The following is a 27,820-nucleotide window of genomic DNA, read 5'->3' as shown; positions in this document are numbered from 1 at the left end:
TTATCTATCTAAATAATCTAATTGATATATTATTATTTATTACCAGAACCTCTGACCTCATGCCTAAAACACATTCGCTATTCTTACAGAGATCCTGGACATTCATTTAAGCAAATAAAAGAATCTGATATTTACGTGATCGCTTGTGGAAAACTTATTCCATTCAGGATGTTATCGCCGCAAACTGAAATTATGAGTAATGACAGATTGACAACATGTTTGTGTCTGATGGTTGCTGACAAATAAAACAGGCCGTAAAGACACACAGGAGGTTTGAGGAGTCACACGCTTTATTGAACCTTTTCGTTTGGCAATAATAAATGACTGAAACTCAAGGCAAGTAAACTAAGAAATAAACAGAACCAGAATAAATGACGCTAGTGAGGAAAAGCCGTTTATATGAGTGCATACAGAATATTCTAGGAAGCAGTGTGAGGTGTCCCCCAGTGTCACACCTGACAAGAGAAGATCATAAATGTTAAATAACGTTATGGCTAAATGCATTTCCACTGTCTTCTAAAAACTAAAAGTAGTGTTATGTTGTTGTGGAATAATAAAGTATCTTGAAACAGGAACAAAACCAGGTATGGATGTGGATCCAAGACCCCCGAATGCAATGAAATCAGAGGGCAAACGGTAAAATGTGCTATCTCACAGTATATCTAACACACTAACATAATGACATGCTGAACGTTCCCTGCTTTTGACGTACAGGAGCAGTTTTTATTGTGTATTCAATACATCTCATCAGAATCAGAATCTCATCAGACATCACAGCTCCAAGAGTTTTGTTTTTAAAGGATATGTTAGTATCTTTTCCAGTCTACAACAGTCGCATGCCAAATGTACATCGAAGCGGTTGTTGCTCGCTGTGATCGTTCCTCGTCTCTCGCCCTGAAGGGATCCTTTCCTCGTGTGGCCACAACAGAAGAGCCGGGGGACAAAATACATTCTGTGCAAATGTGAGGCGACCATAGTTAGAATCTAGAATGAGATTCACTTCGCATTAGAGCTGCGACGATTAATCAATTAATAAATTACTATAAACTTAGTCTGCAACTATTTCGATAATCGATTTGAGTCATTTTTTAAGACAAATTCTCTGATGTGAATATTTTCTCATTTCTTTCCTCGTCTACGACAGTTATCTGAATATCTTTGGGTTGTGGACAAAATAAGACTTTTTATAACATTTGAGAGCATTTAATAGTTTAAACAACTAATCAACAGATTAATCTACAACGAAAGCGATCATCCCTACTTGCATGTAGTTTGTAGTAGCATAGATTATGCACAGGATCGGTATACACAAGTCTGAGACACAACCGTAGATTCTTTCTTTGTTTTATTTTGGGTTTTTTTCATGCATCTGGTCGGCAGAGGTCCAACCTCCAGCAGCGACCGAGCTTCTCTTTGCTGTGTACACGATATGAGCTAATAGAGGACTCTTTCCTGTTCCTGACATTCGCTTCTATCTAAAAACTTTTGTTTTATGAGTCAGATATTTCACTAAATAAGATGTGCGCTAGGTTGTTTGAGAAACAATGACAAACTCATGCCTCGGCCTCGATGTTGCAACATAATTTAAAAGACACAGCAACATTTCAGAAGCAACAACACAACTCTGAAGGTTTTTTCACACAAAATCAAGATGGAAGATGCAAATTTAACTTCCTTACACACCCGTGTCTGGGCAAAGACAGCTATGTGATTTGGCTAACTCACACTGCTGAAGAGGGTTGGTTTTACAGCCAGCGAGAAGAGGAGGAAAATAGCGACCAACAACTTCTTTGAAGTACTTATGAAATGCAGCGTAAGATAGACTAGGAAAAAATTCAAACCTAACCTCTCAACATATAGGGCAGAAAATATAGACCACATTAAATGGCACAGCTTCGGGTTTCACAATGACTCACAGCTCAAATGTAGTTGTAGATCCTTTGTAGTATATTTTATACTGTAACATAGTAGTTTAAACACACTACAGCTTATAGCACAATCAAAATAATGTGATGCTAAACTGAAACTGCAGCTGTTAGCATCCCATTCACCTGGTGTTATTTCACCTTGGCAGTTAAAAATCATCCCATTTCTGAGTTTACTTGAATGCACCTTTATTCCACACACAGTCAAACTGAGTTTAATGGAAACCAGTGAGTGAGCGAGCTCTGGAGCAGTAGAAGCCCAACTTAAAGTAAGGTAAGCTCCGACCAGCTGATTCATGGAGGATGGGCTATAAAACATACACTCATACACACATGCACGAACTCTTCTTCTAAAAAACAGTTTGAAATAGTCATTCTGACACAATATATTATAAACCTCTTAGAAATAAAGGCTGTAAGGATTTATAAGCATTGCTCATTCATAAATATATGCAGCAAAAATACGATACCATAAATCTCTTTTTAGGAATCAGGACAGGACATAAAAATATGTAAAAATCTTCACTAGACTTTAGGATTAAAATATCTGATTTGTTCAGAAGTGCTCAAGTTATTTTGCTGAAACAGCAGAGCCACAGATTGACAGAGTTTGGCCAGGTTGTATCAATAAAAAAACAAAAAAAATTGTCTGGACCATATGCACCATGCTAACGCGTCTAATGCTAAAACAATTGAATGTTCGCTTTGAGTAATTCACATAAATTTGACAGCTGGAGTGTTTTTACAGTCTGTTAAGATATGTCATGTCGCCCATCTTTATGGACGACATGACAGCGACCCAAAGTGAAGCCAGAACTTCTTGCACGCCTCTGATGGCTGGCTATGATTCATAAATAGGGGTGAGACGAGATAGTAATCAAGGGAACACACGCTCTCGCCGTGAGTCCAGACCATTTGTGAGCGAGTGGTGGCGTAGCTGGTAGAGTTTTGCAATATAACCATCTAAAAACTGATGTGCAGCCTCGCTCGGTTTGTAACTGTGAGCTGCACTTCAGTGTGTGGATTTGTGGTGAGATTTCTAACTGATCATAAATGTTTGAAGGGGATACTACCAGCGGAGCAATAACTTAATGCACAGCAGAGTTTAGGGCAGGTAGAAAATATTGTGAATTCTCATTAAGTAATTAAACTTTTTTCTGCACATCTCAGAGAACACAGATATGTGGGAGAGATTCTGAATGTGCAGAGAGTTTTTAACATGAAACACAGGAGCTATTAAAGTCCAGGAGTTTAAAACTGATTAATTTATAACTGAAGTGAAAAGATGCCACATGTACATTTCAAGAGGTTACTTCCCCAAACAAAGACACAACAGAGGAGGGAAGATTAAACCATGGCTGCATGTGTGATGTTTATTCAAGTGTTCATATTTCAAGTTTGGTATTATTAGCTGAGCCCTGCTCATGACTGAGTCGGCCAGGTGTATGTGATGGCAGCAACTGTGTGTCGTCCATCTTTATATGAAGTCTATGGTAAAGACGTTAGCTGTGAGCTAGCTAGGTTCAGTGGTGACATTTTTACTTGCACAAAAGTCTCCTCCTCAGTTCGCGCTGCCTCAAGTGAATTTGCACCCACTCAGTGGGAAACTGAAAGATGAGTTCCGTATAAAAAGTATTTTAGAGCAGACGAGAACAACAAACGAACAAAAGATGTTAGAGTGCCCGTTTAGCTCAGTCAGTAGTGCACAGGCCTCTTGGTAGGAGGGTTGTGTGTTTGATCCCCACATTGTGCAAAATATTTACTCTCCCTCTTCAACAAATTGATTACAAAGAGACTGTTTCACATGCTCACGATAAAGCATGTGCTGGTGCGTGTGCATCCCAGCGATTGGTCCACATCCAAAAACTTATTTTTCAAGGTGCCAGTTTTGGCCCACTGGGATAGACTATTAAGACGGAGAGATTTATATGAAGGAAAGCCTCCTGCTCGCTCACTCAGCCTGTCTTCACGTTATGTTTTACTACCCGGCAGAGAATGGGCCAATGACAGCGTCGTGCCTGACAGCAGGGGACAGGACTTCTTCTCCCAGTCCAGTATGTGGGCATTAGGCCAGTATGTCATATCTTAGGATAAGTCTACTAAACTGAGCGGTAATGCAGGTGTAAGACCCGTCATTTTGGACAGAAAAAGCCTTAGATCGCTACCAAAGCGACATATTTTAAAAATAAGATTTATTTATTTTATGCAATAGCCTCAGAAAATCTAAATAATAACAACAAAAATCTTTGAGGCTACAATAAATTTGCTCTTTCCACTTTGTTTACATGACATACACTAAACTGCCCCCCGATCCAGAACTCTTATCTGGGTTACAACTGACCTCCTCCAAATAAGAAGCAAAGGCTTTTGTCTGTGCAGCTGTGACCCAAATGGTTTTCAGTTAGCAGCTAGCACTGTTTAGCCAACATGGCTGACACGGAAACCTGGGACATCCAAACTCTTTTGATCAGTGGCTCATTATAACGTTCCACTAAGGCGGTGATTTTCAAAGTCTGGGTTGGCACTTTTAAGATACATGAATTGAACACAACATGCTAAATTATTTTGCATAAACCTTCTCAAATCTCTGTAGCTGCAGTATTTTAAAATAATCAACGTAATGCTGTTAGTTACTTTAAAATATATAGAGACAAAATTCACATCTTAAATTATTTCACTGCCCAGAAAAAAGTCTGAAAATCACTGCATTACAGTCAGTCATTAAAAACAAAATCAATAAATATCATTGAACAGTTATAGGCTACTAGTACCATAATAACATCTAGAAATTAAAGTGGTGTAAATATTAAAAGGACAATATTGCAGATTTTGCCAAGTGCTTCCAAAGGTTACTATAATATGAGCCACAAACTGTGGTATTATTATGATTGCAATTTTACACTCAGTTATTATTGTGATGCACCTCATGTGCCTTGGAAGTCAACAAAAGTTATTATAAAATGTCATTTTTGACATGTCAACATGTTTACACTGTTTCAGACATTGTGCAAAAGAGCAGTTTGACTTTGAAAGCAGTAATCATGAAAACCCAAACTATCTTAGGGCCCCTTCACCTGAAAGTCTGCACCAAGGTCCGAACCAAAGTTCATGTTTTAACACATTTGGTTAGTTTGGTTTCAAATTGCAATTACGCGAGCGCACTACAAAACGCTGCGTGACATACTCGCGTCCTGTCGTCATCATCTATGTGGGCTGGGTCTCGCTATACTTTGATCGGTTTGTAAACGGACGTGCGTCTGACGTCAGCGTGTTGTCAGTTCAGCTTTGACAAGGATGAATGAAGAGATGCAGATTGTTGCCATTTTATAGTTCAAATTCGCCAAATGATTGTCCTTTTTGTGTGAACATTATATCATCACTGGCAGGGGGGAAGGAGAAGATTGCAAGCAAATATTCGAGCCCTGTCACGTACGTTTGGGGAGAGACCAAAGAGATGAGTGTCAATTTCCTTTCATAGTCTTACAAAAGTTTAGCTTTCACGGGCGATTTATAATTGTGTCATTATTTCAATGTATTTCTCTGTGCATTTGTTTGTTTCCGGTTTGGACAGAAACCACCAGAACTTCCTGTAAATGGTCTGACAGTGTAGAAACGAACCGAACCACGGTTCAGTTTGATCTGGAGTCTTTTCATCTGAACAAATTTTGTCTGTTTGGTGCGGACCGTGGTCTGGGGGAGGTTTCACGCCTGTAATTTTTGTTCAAATCAAACTGAAAACGGAAGGTGTGAAAGCCCCCTTTATCTCTGAAACCAAGCTTACTGAAACAAAACAGTCCTTTTCTCACTTGGCGTCCCACAGAAAACAGTTCAGAACTGGTTCTAACCCACAGTTTAGACAAACATGGCAATAGACAACGGCTTCGGACAGACAGGACTGTGTGAGTTTTCTGGACAGAAGGAAGAAGAAACATAGGCGTTACATTTCATTTTGGCTTTTTTTAAATGGCTGACAGTTGAGTGCTGTCGGTGCTCACTCCTTCTTCTGATTGGCTAATAGGGAGGCCTCCCATCGCTGCGCCATGGTGTTCTGTCGTCGTGGCACTGAAGAGAGGGAAGGGGGGAACTGGAGGGAGGGGGAGATTCAGCTAAACCACTGGAGCCAAGATGGATGGACAGTTTCATGGTTGGATGGATGATGGACGGATGGGGCAAAGGAGAAATGATCAGAGGAGGGGATGTATAGGAAGCATTAGACAGATGGATGCAAGAGTGACGGATAGATGAAAAAATACTTTTTTGCACAATTGTGAACTAATGGATTAAAAATCAATTCAACTGATTGACAAATCATAAAGTTCACAATTAATAAAAGGAAACAAATGAATGGATGAGTACAGGGAGAGATTAATTACCCAACATGGAAAATGCAAAACGGAAAAAAACAGAAAAATTTGAATATGATTTTCATGCTATGCACTGATAGGTGAAGCAATCCAACATAGAGTAGCAGCAGTGTAACCTGCAGAAAACAGTCCAGAAGTCGTAATATTGCTAATATCAGGAAGGACATTCAATGTTTAAGTGAATATTACTGTAAGGGAATAGAATAAAATTAGAAAGTTAGATGTTTCCTCATTGGTTTCCTGTACATGTGATTACAGCTGTAAAAAAGTCAGTATTTCTATGTAAACAAAGGAGCGTTTTGCCATTGAACACATTCACCATAACAACTAATATCACTGTAAGTTTCTTTATTTTATAACATTTGTTACTCTTTCATTCTTGTGTTTATTTTGTATTTTGGTGCAGCTTCCGCATTGGAACTCTTATTTTGAAGGTTTGAAGGAAGCTGTAAAAGGTGTAAAAAATAAACGAGTGCGGACGGCGGAGCAACACGGTTGTTTTACCGTCGTTGGTTCTCTCCGGGCAACTCTTTTTTTTTTTTTTTTTTTACGGTGTTTTATTGCGATTGTTATTTTCTGGAACTGTTTTTAACCCCTTGTTGTTGTAGCACTTTGAGATTTCCCTGAAATGTAAAGTGCATTATAAATAAAATTTATTATTATTATTAAACTCGACGCGTAATACTGACTTACGCCGTTTGGTTGAAGTTTAGTTGAAGTTTATGATTGCGATAGTCACAACAATCACCTTGTCACTGTATTCAAATATCAGTGAATGCAGCTTTAAGGTTGTTCAGCAGACTTGTTAGTTCCCTGATGAAGAAGCTTCTTGTAGGCAAACTTTGAAGGTTTTATATTGGGTTTTATGAATAAAACGGGCTTGACTTTTATTAAACATGACTACTATCAATGTGTTTACGTGCCCTTAAGTAACGGGTTACATTTTTCCTTCTCCAGTAAGCGGATTTCTTAAATGTAACGAGAAACCCACTTTCCATAATTGGGTTAGCGGATTAGCGTTCGCGTTTCCATCAACATATTTTTATGCACATTTTAGACTTTCGCATTAGAAAAGGTTGCTGGAAATGACAGATTTGCAAAAAGGCTTTTATGCTCACATGAGGTGGCTTTTGCGGAGTTAATGCACTAAATGGGAGATGGAAACTTGCCAAATAAGTTCTGACGTTTAACATTTACAACCTGCCCAATTCAAACACATTCCTGAAGAACTCTTTTTCTCAGATCCTCAGGTCCATTTGATTGGTTGTGTTTTCTGGTTTGCAACCTGTTTATTGTTTCTTACAGCCATGTGTAACATCAACTTCTGACGTTACTACGCTTTGGTTAGCCTGGTTTATTCGCTCCAAACCAGTTCTTGGAAACGCGCCTAATTAGCATTATTCTTTTTTGCGACATTTTAAAAGTTCGCTTCAAATTTGCTTGACAATTAGATGGAAACACGGCTAGTGAGATAGAGGTAGATTCAGAACTCTTACTGGCTTTTTACAAATATGAATGTGCATGACAAGAGACTGCAGATCGGGAAAGTAACAGTAGAGCGTGTGGATGAACGGAGCAATTTCTAATCTTTGTATTTAAACTCCAACTGAAACTGAAACTACCACAAATTTGCCTTCAGATGTGCAAATACGTTTCCACCACTAAACATTTAACATTTTGTTAAATTCAGTCAGAGCTACCCTGTCTGTCTGTCCTAGACCGGCTCCACGGTGAAGCTATTAACAATTATTAGCTATTAACGACTTTTATTTGGTTAGGTTTAGAGAAAGATCATGGTTTGGCTTAAAATAACATCACTTACATGACTTAACTTACGTAAGTTAAGTAAGTACCCTAAATAAAAACTTTCAATGTGGACTTTTTGTTTCACAAAGGGAACAAATACTGGTCTCCTGGGTAAAAGTCCGGTTTCCGGCCCATCCATCAACCCCAACCACCTTTTAAACTCTGACTTTACTCTTAGATATCCTACACCTACCTTTAGCGTTCAAAAATCACACTTTAGGGCTTCCCAAGTGCGCTGAACTATGATGCTAACGGTCTCCCTAGTGGGTTACAAACTGACGCCTACGGGTCTTGACCATGTGTCCATATGTGTTGACTTGGGAGTGAGAACCTGTGGTCTAATACTAATACAGTTCAATAAGAAAGTACCGACCTGCTGCATGTATAGATGGATTTACAGTATCCAGGTTATTAGAGTGCATGTAAACATGGTTACCTGAGTAATCTGGTCTCTCTCAGTAACTTTGTTACTTAAGTGCATGAAAAGACACTGCATGAATGTTTCAATCAGAGAGTGTGAGAGTGTGAGAGTGACTCAATGAAGAGGTAAAAAGCTACATGTGGGAGTGAACTTCAAACAAACCCTAAGACCTGCAGGGTAATGCGCTTTACTTTATGATGTCTGTGTTTGAGACATGTTTCACCTCTAAACAAGTGTTTTAGCCAAGGTGATGTATTTTGTTTACGAATTGTGGATCTAGATATAGTTTTCAGGCTTTTTATTTACTTCCATAGATAGATAGATAGATAGATAGTTTGTGTGTCAGCCAACCTTGTGGTCACAAGACAAACTGGATCGTTCCATTTTGCGGGTCCTGGAGGGGGACGAAGGAGAGGAGACACATCTGTCTGGAACCTCTGGCACTGAAATAAAAGAGAATTCAATCACACATTTAATAAGATTATCATAAATGTATTTTTCATCCTACAAACTGTGGCCAATAATGTAAAGTGTTCTGCCCAAAAATGGTTGATTGATTGTGAATAGTGAAAACACACAACCATATGCAAACCTTTTTAATTATAACTGACACTAACTGATCGTACCCCTTCATCCCTCCCCTCTCGACCTGGCTTCTGTTTTTTTATTTCATTTGACAACTAAGAATTTTTAAGAGAATACATTATGTACATAGGCTGCGTACACGTTGGAAATAAAATATAAAAAGCTGATCTTTATACGAGTTCCATCAATTGCACCTACTGCTCCTGTGAAGCCGGCTATTTGCGTGAACTGTGTTTGCTTCTGTCAGATTACGGGAGGTGTTGGGAAGTCGATGAAATGCGTGACAATGTGTGGAGCTTTAAGTCTCATAATTGTTTCCATGACAATTCGGCTTATTGATGGTTGTGAACGGGCCAAAATCATCAGCATCGCTGCGTTTGTCCTGTGGCAAATTAACAAAGCGTCATCGCAACTTTCAGTTTAGCTGAAAACGTGGTGCTGCGCAAAGTCAGTGGTGAGATGACGTCCCTCACCAACTCGCTGACAAAGATTATGCCTGCGCTCTCCGACTCCGTCTAATTAAGTGCACACTCAATAATTCAGAAACATTCTTGCTCTCCTGAAATATTCTGCACGTCTCCATCACAAGCACCTGCTGGCTTAACCACCCGAGAGACCTCTGGAGCTGTCATAAATAACTGGGAGAGTAAGAGTGATTCTTAGCTTTAAGAAATTTGATAACTTGCTTTTATACTAAAGTTTGAAATTACGAATAAATTACATGAATTCTCAATACTTAATTTTAAAATGGCACTTTGAGAAGCTTGATAAAAACCGGCCCAGAACACTTTGCCTCTGTTGTCTTCTGTGTTCCTGCTACCCCATTTGCAGTCACTGGGTGATCCTTAATCCCTCCCCTCCAACGCTTCATCCTATCCTTCCCCAACACTCTGAAATCATTTGAGCTGAACTCCAACACGACAGAAATGTTTCTACGGTGTTCCCTTCCCCACAAATGTTTCAAAGTGGGCACGACTCTACGTACCGTTGTAACTGATGTTATCGTTCAGGCCCGGAGACACCAGCACAGTATCATACCTCTCTCTCCCTCTCCTCCACTCCTCCTCCCTCCTCTTCCTCCACATCTCATCCCTCTGCCTCCTCCACTCCTCCTCCCTCTGCCTCACCATGCGGATCTCTTGCTCCACCAGTGACTGGCTGCTGAGGGAGCGCAGCTTAAAAAACGGATTGGACGAGAAAGTGCTCTCCTGCGTTTCCATTGACGCCGGCGCTGAGCTTAGGCAGAACTCAGACGCGCTGCGGATGATCAGATTGGAGGTTTCCACGACGATGACATTGGCAGAAGGCACCGCATCCAGGCTTGTTGGCCAATCGGAGAGGCCCCCGATGGCAGAGGAGAGTAGGCGGTTCCTGGAGGAGGAACTGGAGCAGTCGGGCTCCAGGATTATGACATTATTGGCTGTCATTTCATGGTAGAGAGACCGGGGAAGGGAAGAGGAGCAGGAAGGAGATGGGGAGATGGACAAGGTAGGGGTGCGGCAAGCTGGAGGTCTGGGTGGAGATCGTCCTGTCTGCAGAGTGGACGGTCTGAAACAGAACAACAGAAAAAAAACAATGAACAAGTTTCATTTGGGCTCAGATCTCACTCACTCATCAAATACAGCTGCTTGGTCAGTGGCCCTACGTCTGTGTACTGAAGATACTACGATGAGACAAGATTTTATGAAATTTTTATTTATTTCCTGCATTCTGGTGAATTTTTGCTGCACCAAATCCTGGTGGAAATGTTTAAAACTTAAACAACAGGGGAACAAATACTCTGGACCACGTCTACAAAAATATTCCTCCCAGACCATATTTCTTTGTTTCTCCTTCTTACACCCGGCTGAATATAAGGGTCAAACCAACAGTAAAATCAGTCGCAGTGTGGACAGATGAGGCGGCAGCAGCAGACTATTTTGAGTGCACAGACTGGCATATGTTCAGAGAGGCCGCCACCCAGAAGAACCCATCAATATTGAGGAATTTACATCATCAGGGACATCATACATCAGCAAATGTGTTGATGATGTGGTGATCACTGAGACATTAAAAGCCTTCCCCAACAGTGTTGGGGGCGTTACAAAGTAAAGCATTACTGTAATCAGATTACTTTTGTCTGTAACGCAGTAATGTGGCAGTTATTGTGCATCGCAGGTTATGTTACGCAGTAATCCAAAAGTAATGTAACTAGTTACTTTCAGCAGTGAGTAATCTAGTAAAGAAAGGCATTACTTTTAAAAGTAATAATGTGTACTATATTACCTTTTTTTGAGTAACTACCCCATCCCTGTTCCCCAACTAGAAGGCCTGATGAATGGAGACAAAACAGCTGCCTTCGGTCAGGTGACGAGGAAGCATACAACACTGCCAGATCAAGATTGAAAGCTGGCATGAAGGAGGCGAAACAGAGACCTCGCAGAGACTGGAGAGAGAATTCAACACCAACCACACCTGATATGTGGCAGGCCATCAAAAACTTCACTGGCACATTACCAGATGACCTGTAAAGTCTGCTCCACCTCCAGAGGAATATGAGTAAAGCTGCAGGGCCTGATAGCCTCCCTGGCCGTGTACTAAAAACTAGGGATGCAGCTAGTATTCTACCGATAATTCCATCCCTTCATCGAGTAATCAGAAGAAATACTTTTGGAAAGGTACCATGAAAAGTGCAACGAGATAACTTTTGTTAAGATTTGGCACTACATAAATAAAATTGAATTGGTGCACAGATTGGTCCTATATTTTGACCGATCCAACCACCCCAACCTCCTCCCTACGCTGACTTGTCTCGCTCATATTACTATGTCACCTGTCAAAATCATAACGCTAGACAGGTGTGTCCACAAATGAGAATGGTCTGGTGTATCTGGTTCCCAGTACAAGGAAACAATTTGCAGTAATACAGCTTTTTGAATTCTGATACTGTACAATCCTATATTTTTATTTTTAGTTCAATGTGTCTTTAAACTGCACTTAGTGGCACCATAAGTGGAAATGACTGTGGCCCAGATTTACTAAAAAAGGTTTGCGTGAGTAAAAACGTGTGCAAACTTGATATCACCAGCAAATTAGCACGTAAGCTGATCTACTAACGGTGTGCACGCAGAATGACGTCTTTCAAAAGGGCAAGATGGCACCTGCTGTTCATTTACTACTTTTACCTTAATGAATATCCAATTTGGGGCGTATCAATTTTATTGTGTAAAGTAACACTCCTAATCTTTAACATGCACTAACTTCTTCTTCTATCCTCTTACAATTCTCTTGCATTAATTGCAGTTTTTTGTTAACTCTTACTTCTTTCCGTAGGTATTTACCCCATTGAAGTGATATGTGCTATTAGCTCTTACTAGTATTTATTAGTGCTCTTATTAGAATGTATAGTCAGTTGTAGATCTCTAGAGCTGTATTGATGCTCTGTTGATGCTTGTCTGCTGTTCCTTAAATGTAAGTCGCTTCGGATAAAAGCGTTTGCCAAATGGATAAATGTAAATGTAATGGAAGGGTAACATGCAAATACACTTATTTACTACACGCAATGTGATCTAACAACAATTTCACGTGAGTGCATCAGCTTCTGTATTTAATACGCTTGAAAGGAAGGTGCAAACCGCCAAGTGTTGTGCAGAGATGGCTGCTGTTATCGTTGCCAGAAGGAGACACAGCCGTAATGAAAGAAGACGTAGAGAAATTAACAATATTAGATAATATTATTCTATATACAATGTATTGAAATACAATTATTTTATTTATTTGATGAACTATATGAATTGAAATGTTTGTTTTTTTGTATTTTCCTTCAGCTTTGGCAAAACTGTTGTTTTAACATTCACGCCAAAAAAGCAAATTTTGTTTCGACCTGACTTCTTTTCTCTGTGAGATGGAAGAGTTTAGAAAGTTGCGTGGCGATCCAGCCAGAGGGAACGATCACCAACTGTTCACAGCGCGCCGGTCGTACTAGCGACACAACCCATTGTAGGTATCAGAGAGGGAATGGGGCGTACGGGAACAGGAGATCGCGGAGCGACAGGGCACGGTGCAGACGGTCGGTGATTGTTCCCTCTGACTGGATGAAGCACGATCTGGCATTTCCTCACGTCTGGGTCCTTCCAGCATACTGTAGCTGTTTCTGCTGGGGTTTCCCAAAGCAGTTCTCCAGGTTTGTTGTCCCAAGTACTTAATGCAATCTCAGGCAGGATGGGCAGGTACATACGATTTGATCTGAAACAAACCAAGGTTTTTACGCAGTTGCTGCTTTCCCTCCCGACTCTCCAGGGAGGAAACCATTAAAACACTCAAAACCCTCATTCAAATACGGCCACCTCCATTGTGTTTGCACCTGTTGTCATCTACGCAATAATTCTTAGTTGATCACCCATAACAGGAACAAAAATTGCACGTGCAATATTTCAGAATGCGCAGGCAAAATGGTAATCTTTATTCGGGATGTTAGTAAATCGGGCCCTGAGTGTAACTCTGCAGTTCCCCTGAGCTATATGCGGCATTTTAGCCTCTTTTAGCTCGTGGATTTTTTTTCCCAGCCACTTTCAAGCTGGTTTACAGACACAACAAACAGCTGTTCTCAGCAAAAAACGTTGACAGACAAAGTCAGTGTCCACCTGGTGAACATAGTGGAACATTTAGCCACTAAAGAGCCAGATGTCTTCTTTTAAAAACAGAGCTCAAAGGAATGTGAATATTGGACTAAACTAATATTGTTCTGTCTGTTGGATGTGCAAATTGGCAACTACTGTATTATTAAATGTGGCAATGTTCTGTAATCTATAATGCTCTTCTTACTGCACCAAAATACTGCATTACACTGCTTTGTAGGATTTAATAATAGTTTTTTTGGTTACCTGGGTATAGTCAGGCCCTGTGAAATTATCCCCCTCTCCCTGCGGTGCCTTTCCTCTCTCTCCAGAGTCAGTCGGATCTCTCTCTCCACTGCGGTCTCTGTCTCCTCCAGGGGGCTGCGGTACAACGAGTCATCCAGGCCTGAGTCCTCTGAAGTGGGGGACAGGGTGGAGGACAGTGTGGGCTCCCTGGCCGCTGGTGGATGGATCTCCCTTTGAGAGAACAGGAGGAAACACAAGGTTAAGGTGGACTGAAACTAAAAGCAAACAGGACACATGAGTTGTGTGTGTTTCCATTTTATTGTGCAAGTTTTATAGATGTAGGTGTTTTTTTATGGATCAATTTGTCTCTTCTGATTTACATGTAGATTTTAGGTTTTTATCCACCACTATGGTGATAGAGAGGGGGTTTAAACGTGACAAGGGCCCCTATCTGGATGCAAACCAAGAGTGTTGGCAGTTATGTAAATCCCCAACACCTCTGATATTTCTTCTTTATAAAGAAAGAGTGTAGCTACGGTTGATTGGCATCAACTGCTTTGCTCATGCTTCACAAGTACTGGTGCGTTCATCAGCTGTATGGTTACCAACTGTCTCGTAACATCCAATCATATTCTTCCAGGTATGGTAACGTCCTTAAAGCATCTTCCTATTTTGATATCCCAGCTTTTCAACCTCATCTAAGTATCAAACCTGTTTTCACAATCTGTTCTCCTCAAATCGTCACATATGGACGAATGCTCAAGACCCATCTGCGTCAGTTTGTGACGCACTGGGGATCTCTATAGCGTCATGGTTCAACGCAGTGGGGGAAGCCCTGTAGCGTCAGTTTTTGACGTTAAAGGTAGGTATATGATATTTAACAGAAAAGACTAAGTAAGGAGGAGGTCGGGGTGGATGGAGAGCCAGAACGCAGACTTTGAGAACCAGGAGACCAGTGTTCATGTTCATGTGTGAAACAAAAAGTCAGCATTAAATATTTTTTACCTGAGTTGCATAACATTAGTTAACTTACATGTTAACTGACGTACGTTGTTATTTTAAACCTAACCAAGTACTTTTTCTGCCTAAACCCAACCAAATTGCAACTTTTCACAAGTTTAATAACGTGCCGTTTCAAAATGCCGATGATTTGCAACGCTAGCGTTTTATTTTGAAAGTCTAACCGGACATTGCATATTTATTAATGCTAAGCGTTGCCAACTTGACCGTGGAGCCCTAAACGTCCAAAATGCGACACCAAAGGGCCTTGACCAAGCGTCAATATGTGATGTGAGTTGTGAGTGAGAATGTGTTGGTTTGCAGTAATTTGACTTTTCTCTGAAATTCTGACCTTTCCACACATTTTAAATGTCCATATAACAAGTGGACGTAAATGTACCACACATCTGACATGCAATACTACACAAATTGTCAGCAGTTTTCATTATACCATTGAGCAGCTATTCTTTCAGACATCATCAAATGTCTTGTTTTGTCTGACCAATCTTCCAAAGTCCAAAAAATATATATATTGTTTACTGTCACAAAGGCCAAGAAAAGCAGCAAATCCTCACATTCAAGAAGCTGGAACCAGAGAGTGTTTGCTAGTTTTGCTTAAGTTTCAGCTCGCTAATAAAAACAAACGTTTTGCAATTAAAATCAATTGCTAAGCCAATTATTTGAGTCAATAATAAAGCTTACACAGTATACATTTGTATGCTAAGCTGTTTAATTTAAAAATGCTTAAATGCATAAAAAGAAAAGTAGAACTGTCAGAGCTTCCATTATTTCCTACCTGTGTTTGAGCCGAGGGCTGCGAGTGGGGGGGTACAGGGAAGTGTGGGTGCCCTGGAAGCTCCCCTGGGCTCTGAGCCCTGGTTTGGGAATTGGCTGACCTTTGACTTCTTCCTCCATCTTCCTCCACTGCTGGCGGGCCAACAGAAAGTCCACATGCTCAGTGGAGACATTTTCACTGAGGGTCTCCTGGTGGACATGGAAATCTACAGGAACCTGACGAGAAGGATGACGTTACGGGTTACATGACTTAAGATGTACTGTAGGTGACTGGGAGATTTTTTCAGTCTCAAAACGAACTTTTGCAGGAACCCACCAAACATTTTAATAAAAGATTTCTGGTATTGTGACATCCCTACATGTGAGAATTAATTTGGTCTGAGTAGTGGATACCATTTGAGCGGGAAACATCCGGTCTGAGAACGCGGAAGTCCCTTTAAACCTGCATTCTATCAAACGGCCTGCAGGGGGCGACTCTTCTGTCATCGTGACGTCACCCGTTGGTTTGTGGACTGACGTTTTGAAGCCTCGAGTTTGGCCGATAGGGCGCCGCCATGTTGAGTTTTTGCAACCAGCGGCACCGGACGTGACCATATTTGGACGAGACGGTGGAGCTAACGGACGTGTGCGGAGCTAGCTAGCTTGCTTAGCTAGGTGCATCTGTAATTCACGTTAATTGTCATTTTAACAGGGCTGATAACTCTGTCTAGTGAACAACAGGCTTAAAACTAAACTTACTCACCAGAGAAAGTGAACAGCCGACTCTTAACGAGCTTTTTCAACGGCACTGGTTAAATTTACACAGTGCCGAGAGTACGAGTCGCCTCTCGACAGGTCGCCATGGTAATGACTTGTCAATCAAAGATAGTCCCGCCCTGAAGCAATTCTGGTCTATTTTCCTCTAAATGGGACCATAATTTACTAAATGAACATCATGTTGTGTTGAAGAAGACTTGAAACTAGCGACTGAGACCATAAACTCATCAGGAAAGTGTTTACTGAGGGAATAAATCTTTTAACATTATTTCTAATTGAGCCGGACTTCTTTTTGCCACCAGAGGAGTCGCCCCCTGCTGGCCGTTCAATGGAATGCAGGTTTAACGCACTTCCGCGTCGGCATCCGTTTGCTGACCGCAAGCTTCACGCTTGGTAAAAACCTAAGTTGATGGGGTGTGTTTCTGAAACACTTCCCTTTCAATTTCAGTGGTTTGATTGTCTCCCTGAGCCACACTCATCTTCTTACTTTTCTGTCGCACCTCTGACTCGCTTACATTTTCGATATGATGGTGCGCAACGTGATATTGCAATAACGGTATTGAGTAGGTGAGTGACGAGACACTTCGTTCACGAGACGAGACAAGATTTTAACACTATTTTTAATAAATCTTCAATGCTGAATGATATGAAAAGAAAACACTTCTGGTGATTTTTTGGTGAGGTTTTCTGCTCATTGAGAATCTCTCCCACATATCTGTGTTCTCTGACATGTCCAGAAAAAAGTAATATTACGAGACTAACGTTGACATTTAATGAGAATTCATAATATTGTTTTAAAAGTCTACAGCCCCATACCCTGTTGTGCATTATGTGATTCCTCCGCTGGTTATCACTTGCGGTCAGGTTGAAATCTCACCACAAATGCACACACACATTTAACTTCAGTACCTCTGACTAAATAAAGCTCACAGTCAAACATATCAACCTTGTGCTTCAATTTTCAGATGTTTATATTGTAAAACTCGGTCACAAACTGTCTGCGACTCACAGTGAGAGAGCAGGTTCATTTAATTATTATCACAGTGTATGCTGGTGTTGCATTAGCCACTGGAGTCGACATTATCAATTATACATGTGCAGTGTTGGGCAAGATACTTCCAAAATGTATATAGATTACTAGTTACTATCATTTGACAGTAATTAGTTATATTAAAATATTACTGTCTCTAGTTCTAGTTATGTGCACGGATCGGGCGGTGATGGCATATCACCGTTAAGAAAGACGCTGTGAGCATTTGCACAACAGGTGCAGCAGCATAACATCACTGATTATTTGAATCTCCCGACACTGCGACAGGATTGTTCAGGATGAACTGACAGCAGCCTCTCTGATCGGGAAAGTAATTCCTCAAAGCACAAACATATAACCTATAATCTATTTGCACATGATCCATCAGGGTAGTTTGCAAAAACTCTGCTGCAAAAATGTTTCTCGGTGTTGAAAACAAAACACCACTTCATTTTGGGTTAGAATGTTAAGATATGTTGCAAAGATGCAAAATCTTGGGAGATCTCGTGGCAGGATATCTCGTCACACCTCTAGTACTGAGTCAATATATTGTGCTGCACCCTTGGAGGATAAATGGAATATGTACTTCTTGAAATCAGAGTTTGAGCTCTATGTTGCATAACAAAAGGGGGAGGTCTTACCCTCCTGTTGGGGTCCGTGGAGCTGGCTGTGGAGCTGACAGAAGGAGACCGCAGGAAAAGATCTCGTCTCGACCTCATCTGCTCTTCATCATCGTCCCTCCTCCCCTCCTGCTCCTCCATCTGCTCCTCCGTAATAGTCTTTACTTCTGCCTCATCCTCTTCCTCCCCTCTCTCCTCATCTTCTCCTCCTCTCTCCTCTTCCTTGCTCTCTGCGTCACAGACGCTATCGTGACTCCCTCCGCCTGCTTCTTCCTGGCCGTTGACATCACAGGCCGCAAAGGACGCCCATTGGTCCTCCCCTGCGTCGCTGTCCGAGTACACGATAGCCAGCTCGGCTTGAAGGCAGTCACTGAGGTCGTCTCTGTTGCAGAGGTCGTGACCCCAGGCGTCTTGCAACATGGCCGCTGCAGGCTGCTCTGAGGCGTCTGAGGCGGCGATCAGGGGCTCTGATGATGAGGATGATGAGGGACACACTGGACTGTCAGATACGAAGAGGAGCTCTGTCTCTCCCATCAATCCGTCCTCTTCTTGTGTGTCTCCTCTTCCTCCATCATCGCCCTCTGTTTCTCCACTACCTTCACCCTCTCCCTCTGTTTCTCTTCTCCCCCAATCCCCAATGTCTGTTTTTCCTCTTCCTCCTTCTTCTTCTTCTGCCTCTGTTTCTACTCTCCCTTCATCCTCTCCTTCTGTTTCTTCTCTTCTTCCATCTTCTTCTTCTCCCTTTATTTCTACTCTGCCTTCATCTTCTCCTTCTGTTTCTCCTCTTCCTCCTTCTTCTTCTGCCTCTGTTTCTACTCTCCCTTCGTCCTCTCCTTCTGTTTCTCCTCTTCCTCCTTCTTCTTCTGCCTCTGTTTCTACTCTCCCTTCATCCTCTCCTTCTGTTTCTCCTCTTCCTTCTTCTTCTTCTGCCTCTGTTTCTACTCTCCCTTCGTTCTCTCCTTCTGTTTCTCCTCTTCTTCCCTCTTCTCCCCCCTCCTCTCTTCCTCGTTCACTTTCACCTCCTTCCTCCCCTCCCTTCGGCTCTCCTATCTCAAAAACAAGATAGTCGCACTCATCTTCGTGTTTTTTCCCATTTTCTGCCTCTGCAACCGGTTCTTCCTCCTGCTCATCCCTGATTGGCTGCTGCACCCCGTGGACCCCTGGGTAATGGAGTTCCTCAGCGTCCCGGCTGCGGCAGCAAAGAACTGAGTTTTCTCTTTCTGCATCTGTTAGCGGTGGCGATGAACTGATCTCCATGGTAACTGGATCTGTTGTGGGGGAGTTGTTGACGGGGTTATTGTTTCCCGAGCTATCGTCGTCTGTTAGCTCAGCTGTAGTCCGCCTTAGCCCGGCTGTGGCTCTCTGTGGACACAAAACACTCAATTAGGACACAATTTCGAGCAGGGCTGCTCAAACATGGCAAAAATCATAATTGAGATTATTTAACGGTTACTGAATGACTTAGGAAACATCATGCAATTATTGAACATTTAAAATTGGACGCTTAATTACAACAATATATTATGAATTATCCCCAAATCCAAAATATTATTACATTATTAGAATAATTTTAAACAGCATCAGCGGCATAACTCGTTACGTTACATAAAGTTGAAAATCGACCGTGGCGTTCTGTCAGGAGATGAAATCTGGTAAAATGGTCGAAGACGGGGACACAGTGGATATTTTACTAGCATGGCCCAGGTAAAGTAAGGCTTAACAGACCTGGTTTAGTATAAGCTATAATCATTTGTAAATTGTAAAGCTAGATGAAAAGTCTGCTAGATGCTAGGCTAATTTCTGCAGAGTAAAATGCTGTAGGCTTAAACTGATAATGGTGACTAGCACGTTGTAGCAGTTATATCATCATGTTGGCTGAAGCTGAATTAAACATCACAGCGTGAGACAGAGTTTGGACTTTTAGAGAGAGGCGAAGGAAAGTGCTGTAAAGGAAAGGGTGCGCTGGATTTATAACAGAAGACAAAAGAGTGTCATTGCAAAACAGCAAGAAGCACAATAACTCTTTTTTTTTATAATCGTTGGAAGTTAAAATTGAAATTGTGATAAAAGTTTAATTATCATTTTGAGTTCTCTAGTCAAAGTCATGAGGCAGTAATTTTATTTATTTTTATATGTCCAGACGTACCAAAAAGTCTCTTGGAGCGATGCCCTAAACCCAACAGGAAGTCGGGCATTTTGAATTTTACGGCCATTTTTGGATGATTTACACACTTCGTACTTTAACGAACTCCTCCTAGGGATTTAGTCCGACCGACTTCAAATTTCTGCTGTGCCTTCTAAAGGCATTGAAGATGAAAAGTTGTGCTATCTGTGAGTTTTCGTCGATGGGCGTGTCCGTGGCGTGGCGTCAAAGATCAACTCTTCGCCATGACACAGGAAGTTGTTGTAACTTCAGAGTACATGCTCACATCTGAAAATTGTGCTTGATAACTGTCCCACCCCGAAGACATCCACATGCCAATATTCATTTATATTCATAGCGCCAAGTGCTATGTAGCTCCACAAAGGGGACACAGGAAGTGACATCATGCACCTTCATGCAGCGTCCGAAGCGCATAGCAAATTCACAGCCGCACCGGCAGAGCTCCAGAATATGCAACGCGGCAGCCTCACACCCCGATGCGCTACACGTGCGAGGGCCCGCCCAACGCTGCTTGCAGCTTTAATTTTATTTATTTTTACACTGATTAATGAACTGTATAAAATGATTTGTTCTTTTGTAATATATTTGTAGCTTTGGCAATATTGTTGTTTTACATTCATGGCAATGACCATAGATTGAATTGAACTGATATCCCTATAACACATTCATTATATTGTCTTACATTAAGACAATATAAGATATTTTTCTGTATTGAAGGTTTTCTGAAATGTTTAAATATGCAAATTAGGCAGTATCTAATGAAATATGTGTTCGTTTGCATCTGTTTCAAGAACTGAAATCTGAAGTCAGCTTCAAAATGTTTTTGCCTGATGAAGTACCAAAACGTTGTTAATATATATTTTTTGCAAGTTAGACAGTGTGTGGGAGTTTTCTTTGCTACATTTAAAAATTTTAAAGTCAAATTTATAAGATAATTTTAGAATTATTTGAATTTTAGAATACTGTTTCAAAATTTGTATTTATTATTTCGTAATTGTGACCTAAAAGCTACTTCCATCTCAAAAGTTTGTCTTACTTATTGACTCGTAATAAGATTTTGACTACTGCTGGATTCCCCATGAGTATTTATTTATATCCCTCTTGAGTTTTCATCTTTTTTTTTCTTTTTCTGGCTTCCATGCAATAATTTAACAAACAAAACTATGCAAATGTTCACACAATTTATCTTTTCATGCTTCTCTCTGCTGCATATTGATGTGATTCAACAGGAACATTTGGGAAACTGCTTTTGCTTTACGTTAGAGTTAAATAAGTTGGAGGAGGAGCCGGGGATTGAACCGCCTATTAGTCGGCAAACCGCTCTACCTCCTGAGCCACAGCCCTCAATCTTTATCCATCCATCGCCAACCGCTTATCCTGCGGGGGTCGCGAGGGGGCTGGAGCCAATCCCCGCTGGGATTGGGCGAAAGGCGGGGTACACCCTGGACAGGCCGCCAATCCATCACAGGGCCACACATAGACAAACAACCACTCACACACACCTAAGGACAATTTAGAGCCACCAAATCAACCTAGTCCGCATGTCTTTAGATGGTGGGAGGAAGAACCCACGCAGACACGGGGAGAACATGCAAACTCCACACAGAAAAGGCCGGGACAACCGAGGTTCGAACCCACGACCTTCTTGCACCACCGCACCGCCCGTGCCCTCAATCTTCATATCTTTGAAAATAAATGTCTTCGACAAAGCCTACAAATCCACTGGGACGATCATGTCAGTAACGAGGAATTGATTAAGAGCATGAAACCACCGAGCGCAGAAGTGAGACGGAGGAAATGGAAGATGACTGCGCCCCAGAATGGAGAAGGGATAAAGGAAGACCAAAAACCACGTGGAGGCGTGCAGTGGAGAAAGAGCGGAAAGAGAGGCGGGTTGGTAATTCATGACACGAAGCACAAGTGATAGCAGAGAGGAAGAGATGGAGAGGTCATGATATAAAATAACTTCAAAACAGAACTGGATAATTATTTGCTTAAATTACATCTCTACACTCGTGCATAAAAACCCACTCATGCACTCAGAGTGGAGGAGATTAAAGTATATGACTGTTTCATGGGCTAAACTCAAGCCTGCATGATGTTACCATGGTGGCAATGCGTTGGCTGTGAGTGGGCTTGCAGATTATTATGGTCTGTCGTTCAAGGCATGCGCTGGGGACATACGGGAGGTGTTGATATGGTAACACTAAGTATAGACGCAGAGGCAGGAAAAGCAAGCTGCTGAAGCCATTTCTCTCTCAGTTAAGTCACAACGTGGAGAGAATTAATCATATATCCAGTAGCAATAAAACAATGATCACAATATAATTTTATGTATATAAATACAATATAATAAATGTTCAATATATATCAATATAATATATTGTCAATAAATATTTGCTTTAATTCATTTTAATCTCGAACAAATTAGCACTTAATTTTTGTATTAAAATATTTATTTTGTTGGGGGGAGAGACCTGAAAAAAGATTAACTAATCATATTTGTTGAAATAAGATAATAGTTTTAAATGTTCTAACTCAGACTTGTGAAGTGATCCACTGTTTGGCATCAAGTGTCACATTCTGACCATAAAGAAACGTTACACAACACAATTAACCATCTGGTTTCTTCAATTTTCACTCAGGAGCAAAAATCAGCCTTTAAACTTTAAAGAAATAACGATTTGACATATATCTTGATAATTATCGATTTTGAATGATATGAAATGTTTTTATCGTGGTAACATTTTTATATCCAGCAATGAGTCTTGCACGACGGTAATATTGATGTAAGTTAACAACTAAAATAGGAAAATCGAAAAGTGCCAAAATCTCTGACCGTGTTTGCTAACCAGAAAGCATTTACCTGAAATGACTGCAGAACATTCCCCTGCCTCTGATGATTAATTAGACCATGTGTAATTGTGTGCCTTAATTAGGTGCCTGCCTTTCTGTGTATCGAAAATAAAGTGCAGAGTCTTGTGTAATACTAATTACACAAGACACACACAGTTACAGTCAAGTCTGTGGGGACTTGCCTTCCTTATGGGAACAAAATGCAAGTCCCCATAATTTAAATCAATCGTGGTTAGGGTAAAGACTTGGTTTAAGGTTAGGTCCAGTTTTAGTTTAAGGTTATGTAACATTGGAATCCCAGGCTGGACATTTATCACAACAACAGAGCAACGCTTTACGACACCAACAAGACTCTTAGTAAAATATATAATGTGTAGTGTGAGATCTTTGGAAGAAGCTAGCTCGGTCCTCTCAGTATGGATATCCTGGCATAAGCTGCAAAGAGGCCAAAAAAAGACGTCGGAGGACGGGAGGAAGAGAAAAAGAGTGACGGAGCAAGAGGCCGAACAAGAGTAAATATCGGACTGGCTTTCACTTAGGGCTGCACAATATATCGTTTTAGCCATCGCAATGTGCCCATGCGCAATAGTCACATCGCAGAAGAACGCAATGTCAAGCAAGTCAAATAAGCTCAACCACCTCAACTTTTTTGCTGATGTATACAAAAGGAAAACTTGCACGGTTCTCATTTTCCATGACTATCCTACAAGAGAAATCTGTCCAATGGAACATAATTTAATCCGATTTAATGGTTCTTGGATAAACATGCTCTGCATGCACAGCGACCCAGCAATAACAATGTTGTTTAGCTGTCGTCAACAACCGAAACTGTGGATTTGGTTGCAAAAAGAAAAGCAAACTTTGTCAAGCACTCAGGGGGCTGGTGTCTAGCTGCTCTTTAATTTACTTTTATCATTTAGTTAAAATTATGTTTACGGCATTAATACTCAAGAAAGGATTTTTGCGCTCAAAAAGCCTTCAGACCTACCAAATCACCCAATAATTCTAGGATGCTTAGTTCATTTCAAATAAAAGCAACTGAAGTCATCCTGTGAAAATTCCTGCATTTTTTCATATCGCAATATAAATCGCAGAAAAGAAAACGTCTGTTTTTTTCCAATATCGTGCAGCCCTACTTTTACTTGTTGGCGTGAGCTAAAAGCTAAAAGAAAATATGTGGAAACAAAGATTATTGCCCCAGCATCAATGACACACGTTCATAACCATTGCGCAGGATTATCTTTATTGTCCACCGGCCAAATTGCTAGTGAGTGCTCAAAGTGTACCAGCCACTCAATGGATAAATTTACTAACCATCTGCATATTTTACCAGCTGGTGCTAATTTTGCACCAATAATACCTATATATACATGCCAACAGATGTCACTGCGCGCACGCTTAGCGTTATTTTCAATATAGCCAAATGTTCAGTTCTCACAACGTGTCACAACATCTGGCTAAGGATTGGAGTTATTAGTTGCACAGCAGCTCTCAGCTCTAATCCAGCTTCCTATCACTGCCTGCCTGGATTTGAACCAGCGACCTTTTGGATTATAGGCGGATCCCTCTAACCTCTGTCTACTTCCCTTTGAACTTCAGATTTAAAATGTATGCAAAACGATTTTCTACATGGAACTAAATTGCCGGTAAAATAAATTAACTTCACCTGAAACGTGTGTCATCATCAGCATCATCTCATCAGACTGAAATCAAATCAATTGGCTGTATTGGCAGGATGTTTTAGTTTAAACATGTCGCCAAAGCAGAAAGTCACATATAAACAGTTAAATTAAATTATTAATAATAATAATTCTGATAATATTACAGTCATTTTATACAAATAACAGAGGTTATTTATTCCCTCTATTAGTCTGAGTTTCCACTGGCTCTCTCTCTCTCTCTCTCTCTCTCTGTGGTGGGAGGATTACAGAGCAGCTTTAGGCATCATGTGTTTTATAAAAGATGATGAATAAGTGAGGGCATGTTGCCTCATCAGTAAGCAGGCACTCATTTTGTTCTATTATTTTTCTATTCTATTCAATCATGTCTGTTCTATTGTGTCATGTTCTCTTATTTTTTACCATCAAAGCAGAGATACAATAATAATAATACTAAATTGTATTTGTAACAGTTTATATTTAAACAAATCCCAAGGTGCTTCAGATTTAAAACAGGAAAGTGCTAAAAATAAAACATATAAAGCACAAAAATAAAAACAATAGGACAAAGCAAAAGCTCTCCTAACAAGGTTTAATTTGGTTGGAGTCTTCTCTGAAAAATCAACATGGAGCTTAATCCCAGATCAAATGTACCTTAATGGTCTTGAATATTGTCTCCTGGAGTTATATTAAATATATTTATTGTCTTGTGCTGCAACAAGAAAAATAATCAAGACTTCACAATAAAGTATTATCATTATTATTCTCTTCCTCATCATCCAGTGCAGTTTCATTATGTTCTGCTACAATATTAAACTCTGTCAGAGGAGTGCCGAGCCACTGGTGTTATATAAGAACAGCATCCTAAAATCGGGCAAAGCACCAAAATCGTGACGGATAAGCGTGCATATACAGAAGCCAAGAAAAACGGGGCTTTGATGGTAGCTCAAGCAAAGCCAAAGCCTCGCGCGTAGGCTACATGGTGACAGCCCCAAAAAAAAACACGTCCCCAAATCTCCACCGCACGAGCAGGAGGCCATAAACCCCGGGTGGGGGAGGAAAAGGTGTTGTTGTTTATTATAAAGACGTTGTTGACGCGTGTCATCGTTTATTTACCTACCAACAGCTTCCAGCACAGCAGCCAAAACGAGATCATCTCCAGGCGGCCGCGGCGCGCGCATTCCTCTCCACCTGTACCCAACGGCAGCGCGAGCAGCCAGGCGGCTACCCGCTGGCGCGAGGAGGGACGCATATACAAGCTGACGGGTAGCGGCGCGTGTGTGTGTGTGTGTGTGTGTGTGTGTGTGTGTGTGTGTGTGGTGGAGAGAGGTAGAGAGTGAGGAGAGAGAGAGAGAGAGAGAGAGAGGAAGGTTACATCGACCTGGTCTATTATGTTGCCGGTGAATTAGAGCAGAAGAGATAAATATGTATTGGCAGACTCTCTCTCTCTCTCTCTCGCTCTCTCAACCCCCCCACGCTGCACGCGAGTGCTGCATCCGGCCGTTCCCGCCCTCCAGGCTGCAACACTGTAAAACAGCCATCGTAACAAAGCGCGCCGGCCGCGTGGCAAGTAACGCTCACTGATTACACGGTTTGATTGGATGCGTTACGGTGACGTCACGATCTGGTGCACTCTTAAAAGTTCCCGTGAAATCAAAATCTGTGTTTTAATTGTTTTTAAAGCCTTTGCACAGTCCATCACCAAAACACCCGTATCTGGCCCATTAATGGTGCTCTTGATGGTATTTTAGAGTTTGTCATTTCCTGGATAACCATTTTGAAATGTTGATGACTCATCCTGCACTCGGGGTGATTCGTTTAGCGTCCAATAATCAATGCCACCAGAGCGTAATGTTTCCGGGATGCAGACAACTTTATTTACTGATTTTGGTTAAACTGTAGGTAACTGATGGAGAACATGTGTTCTGGTTCATCCTCCTTTGCCTAAATCTGAGATTTACGTAGTTTGCTGATGAACAGATAGTTTTACTTGTTGCTGAAGTAATAGCTAACTCCTGCTAATTAGCTGCTATTATATCATTAGCTCAGTTAGCCGTGCAGCTAGTGGTCAAATGAGCTGATTCTGCTGGACTTGGGCTACGTCATCCACACTACTGCGTTTTTGTTTTAAAACCCAGACCTTTTGCCACGTTTGCACCTTCCCGTCCAGACTACAACGGCGAATCCGGAGACATAAATGGAGAAGTTTGAAAACGCTGCTGACCCCTTTTTTTTTTTTTAAACTCCTGGGTAGCGTATTAGTGTGGACACGCAAAAACAGAGGACTTTAAGAATAATGATGCAGACACTCACATTTGGCTTCCTGATTCCTTATAAGGCATTCCAAGCTAGACGCGATGCTCCTGACATTGGTTTTGTTTTGGTATTTTTATTTAAATATTTTGTAGGTCCCATGTGGCAGAAGCGGAAGTGAGGGGCTCTTTATACAACACTAGCAGCCTACTAGAGAATATTTACATAAGCACAAAGAGGCCATACATTCATGCATTTTAATTACTCTGTTTTCCAGTGATAAAGAGTTAAATTTTTCTCGATCTCAAATTAACAAATGGTGTTTTCCTGAGGTAATGAGATGATTTTCTCGAGATAACGAAACTTTGTTTTCCCAAGATAACGACATAATTAATTTGAGAGTTACGAGAAAACATTCATTGTGATAGAACGCAGATGAAGCTGTATCCTTGCAAACCTTCTTCTTCTTAGATGACGTGACTATTGTTCTCGAGATCTCCAATTAAGTTTCATTATTTTGAGAAAATAATCCCTCAGTATAAGAACATTTGTTATCTAAAGATAATGACACAAATAACTTGAGATCTCAAGAAAACAAAGTAAATTAGCTTATCACGTTATCAACTAAATAAAAAATAAAAAAACGGTAATAATGTAAGGCCTCATAGAGCTCCTGCTAAATTCTCAATGTATTATAGCAACGAAAGGATGAAGGTGTTATATTTGAATTGAATTGGGAATTAAAAA

The 27,820-nt window shown here is 41.0% G+C and overlaps 1 protein-coding gene across 1 annotated transcript; it reads right to left on the bottom strand.

Moving 5' to 3' along the window:
* Positions 1–273: 273 nt before the first annotated feature.
* Positions 274–26,338, bottom strand: LOC119901605. Its single transcript, XM_038717184.1, has 7 exons — positions 25,941–26,338; positions 18,164–19,504; positions 15,738–15,952; positions 13,964–14,173; positions 10,087–10,649; positions 8,868–8,959; positions 274–6,009 (listed from the first exon to the last, which is right to left on the bottom strand). The coding sequence occupies exons 1-7, from the start codon at positions 26,070–26,072 to the stop codon at positions 5,917–5,919; spliced, it is 2,646 nt and encodes an 881-aa protein (XP_038573112.1). The 5' UTR covers positions 26,073–26,338; the 3' UTR covers positions 274–5,916.
* Positions 26,339–27,820: the final 1,482 nt, after the last annotated feature.

This window comes from Micropterus salmoides, unplaced genomic scaffold, assembly GCF_014851395.1.
Source record: "Micropterus salmoides isolate LMB-PRFRI ecotype aquatic unplaced genomic scaffold, ASM1485139v1 Ms_hic_scaffold_14, whole genome shotgun sequence".
Classification (NCBI taxonomy): domain Eukaryota; kingdom Metazoa; phylum Chordata; class Actinopteri; order Centrarchiformes; family Centrarchidae; genus Micropterus; species Micropterus salmoides.
The sequence above is the reverse complement of the archived record's forward strand: the minus strand, read 5'-3'. Positions and strand labels throughout refer to the sequence as shown.

Bases quoted from the DNA above. Each gene is read 5' to 3' on its own strand.
- LOC119901605 (XM_038717184.1), bottom strand. From the start codon at position 26,072: ATGCGTCCCTCCTCGCGCCAGCGGGTAGCCGCCTGGCTGCTCGCGCTG. The intron at 15,953-18,163 runs GTAAGACCTCCC...CCTTCTCGTCAG, and splicing joins CCACGGACCCCAACAGGAGG to GTTCCTGTAGATTTCCATGT. The intron at 8,960-10,086 runs GTACGTAGAGTC...CTTTTATTTCAG, and splicing joins CGATAACATCAGTTACAACG to TGCCAGAGGTTCCAGACAGA.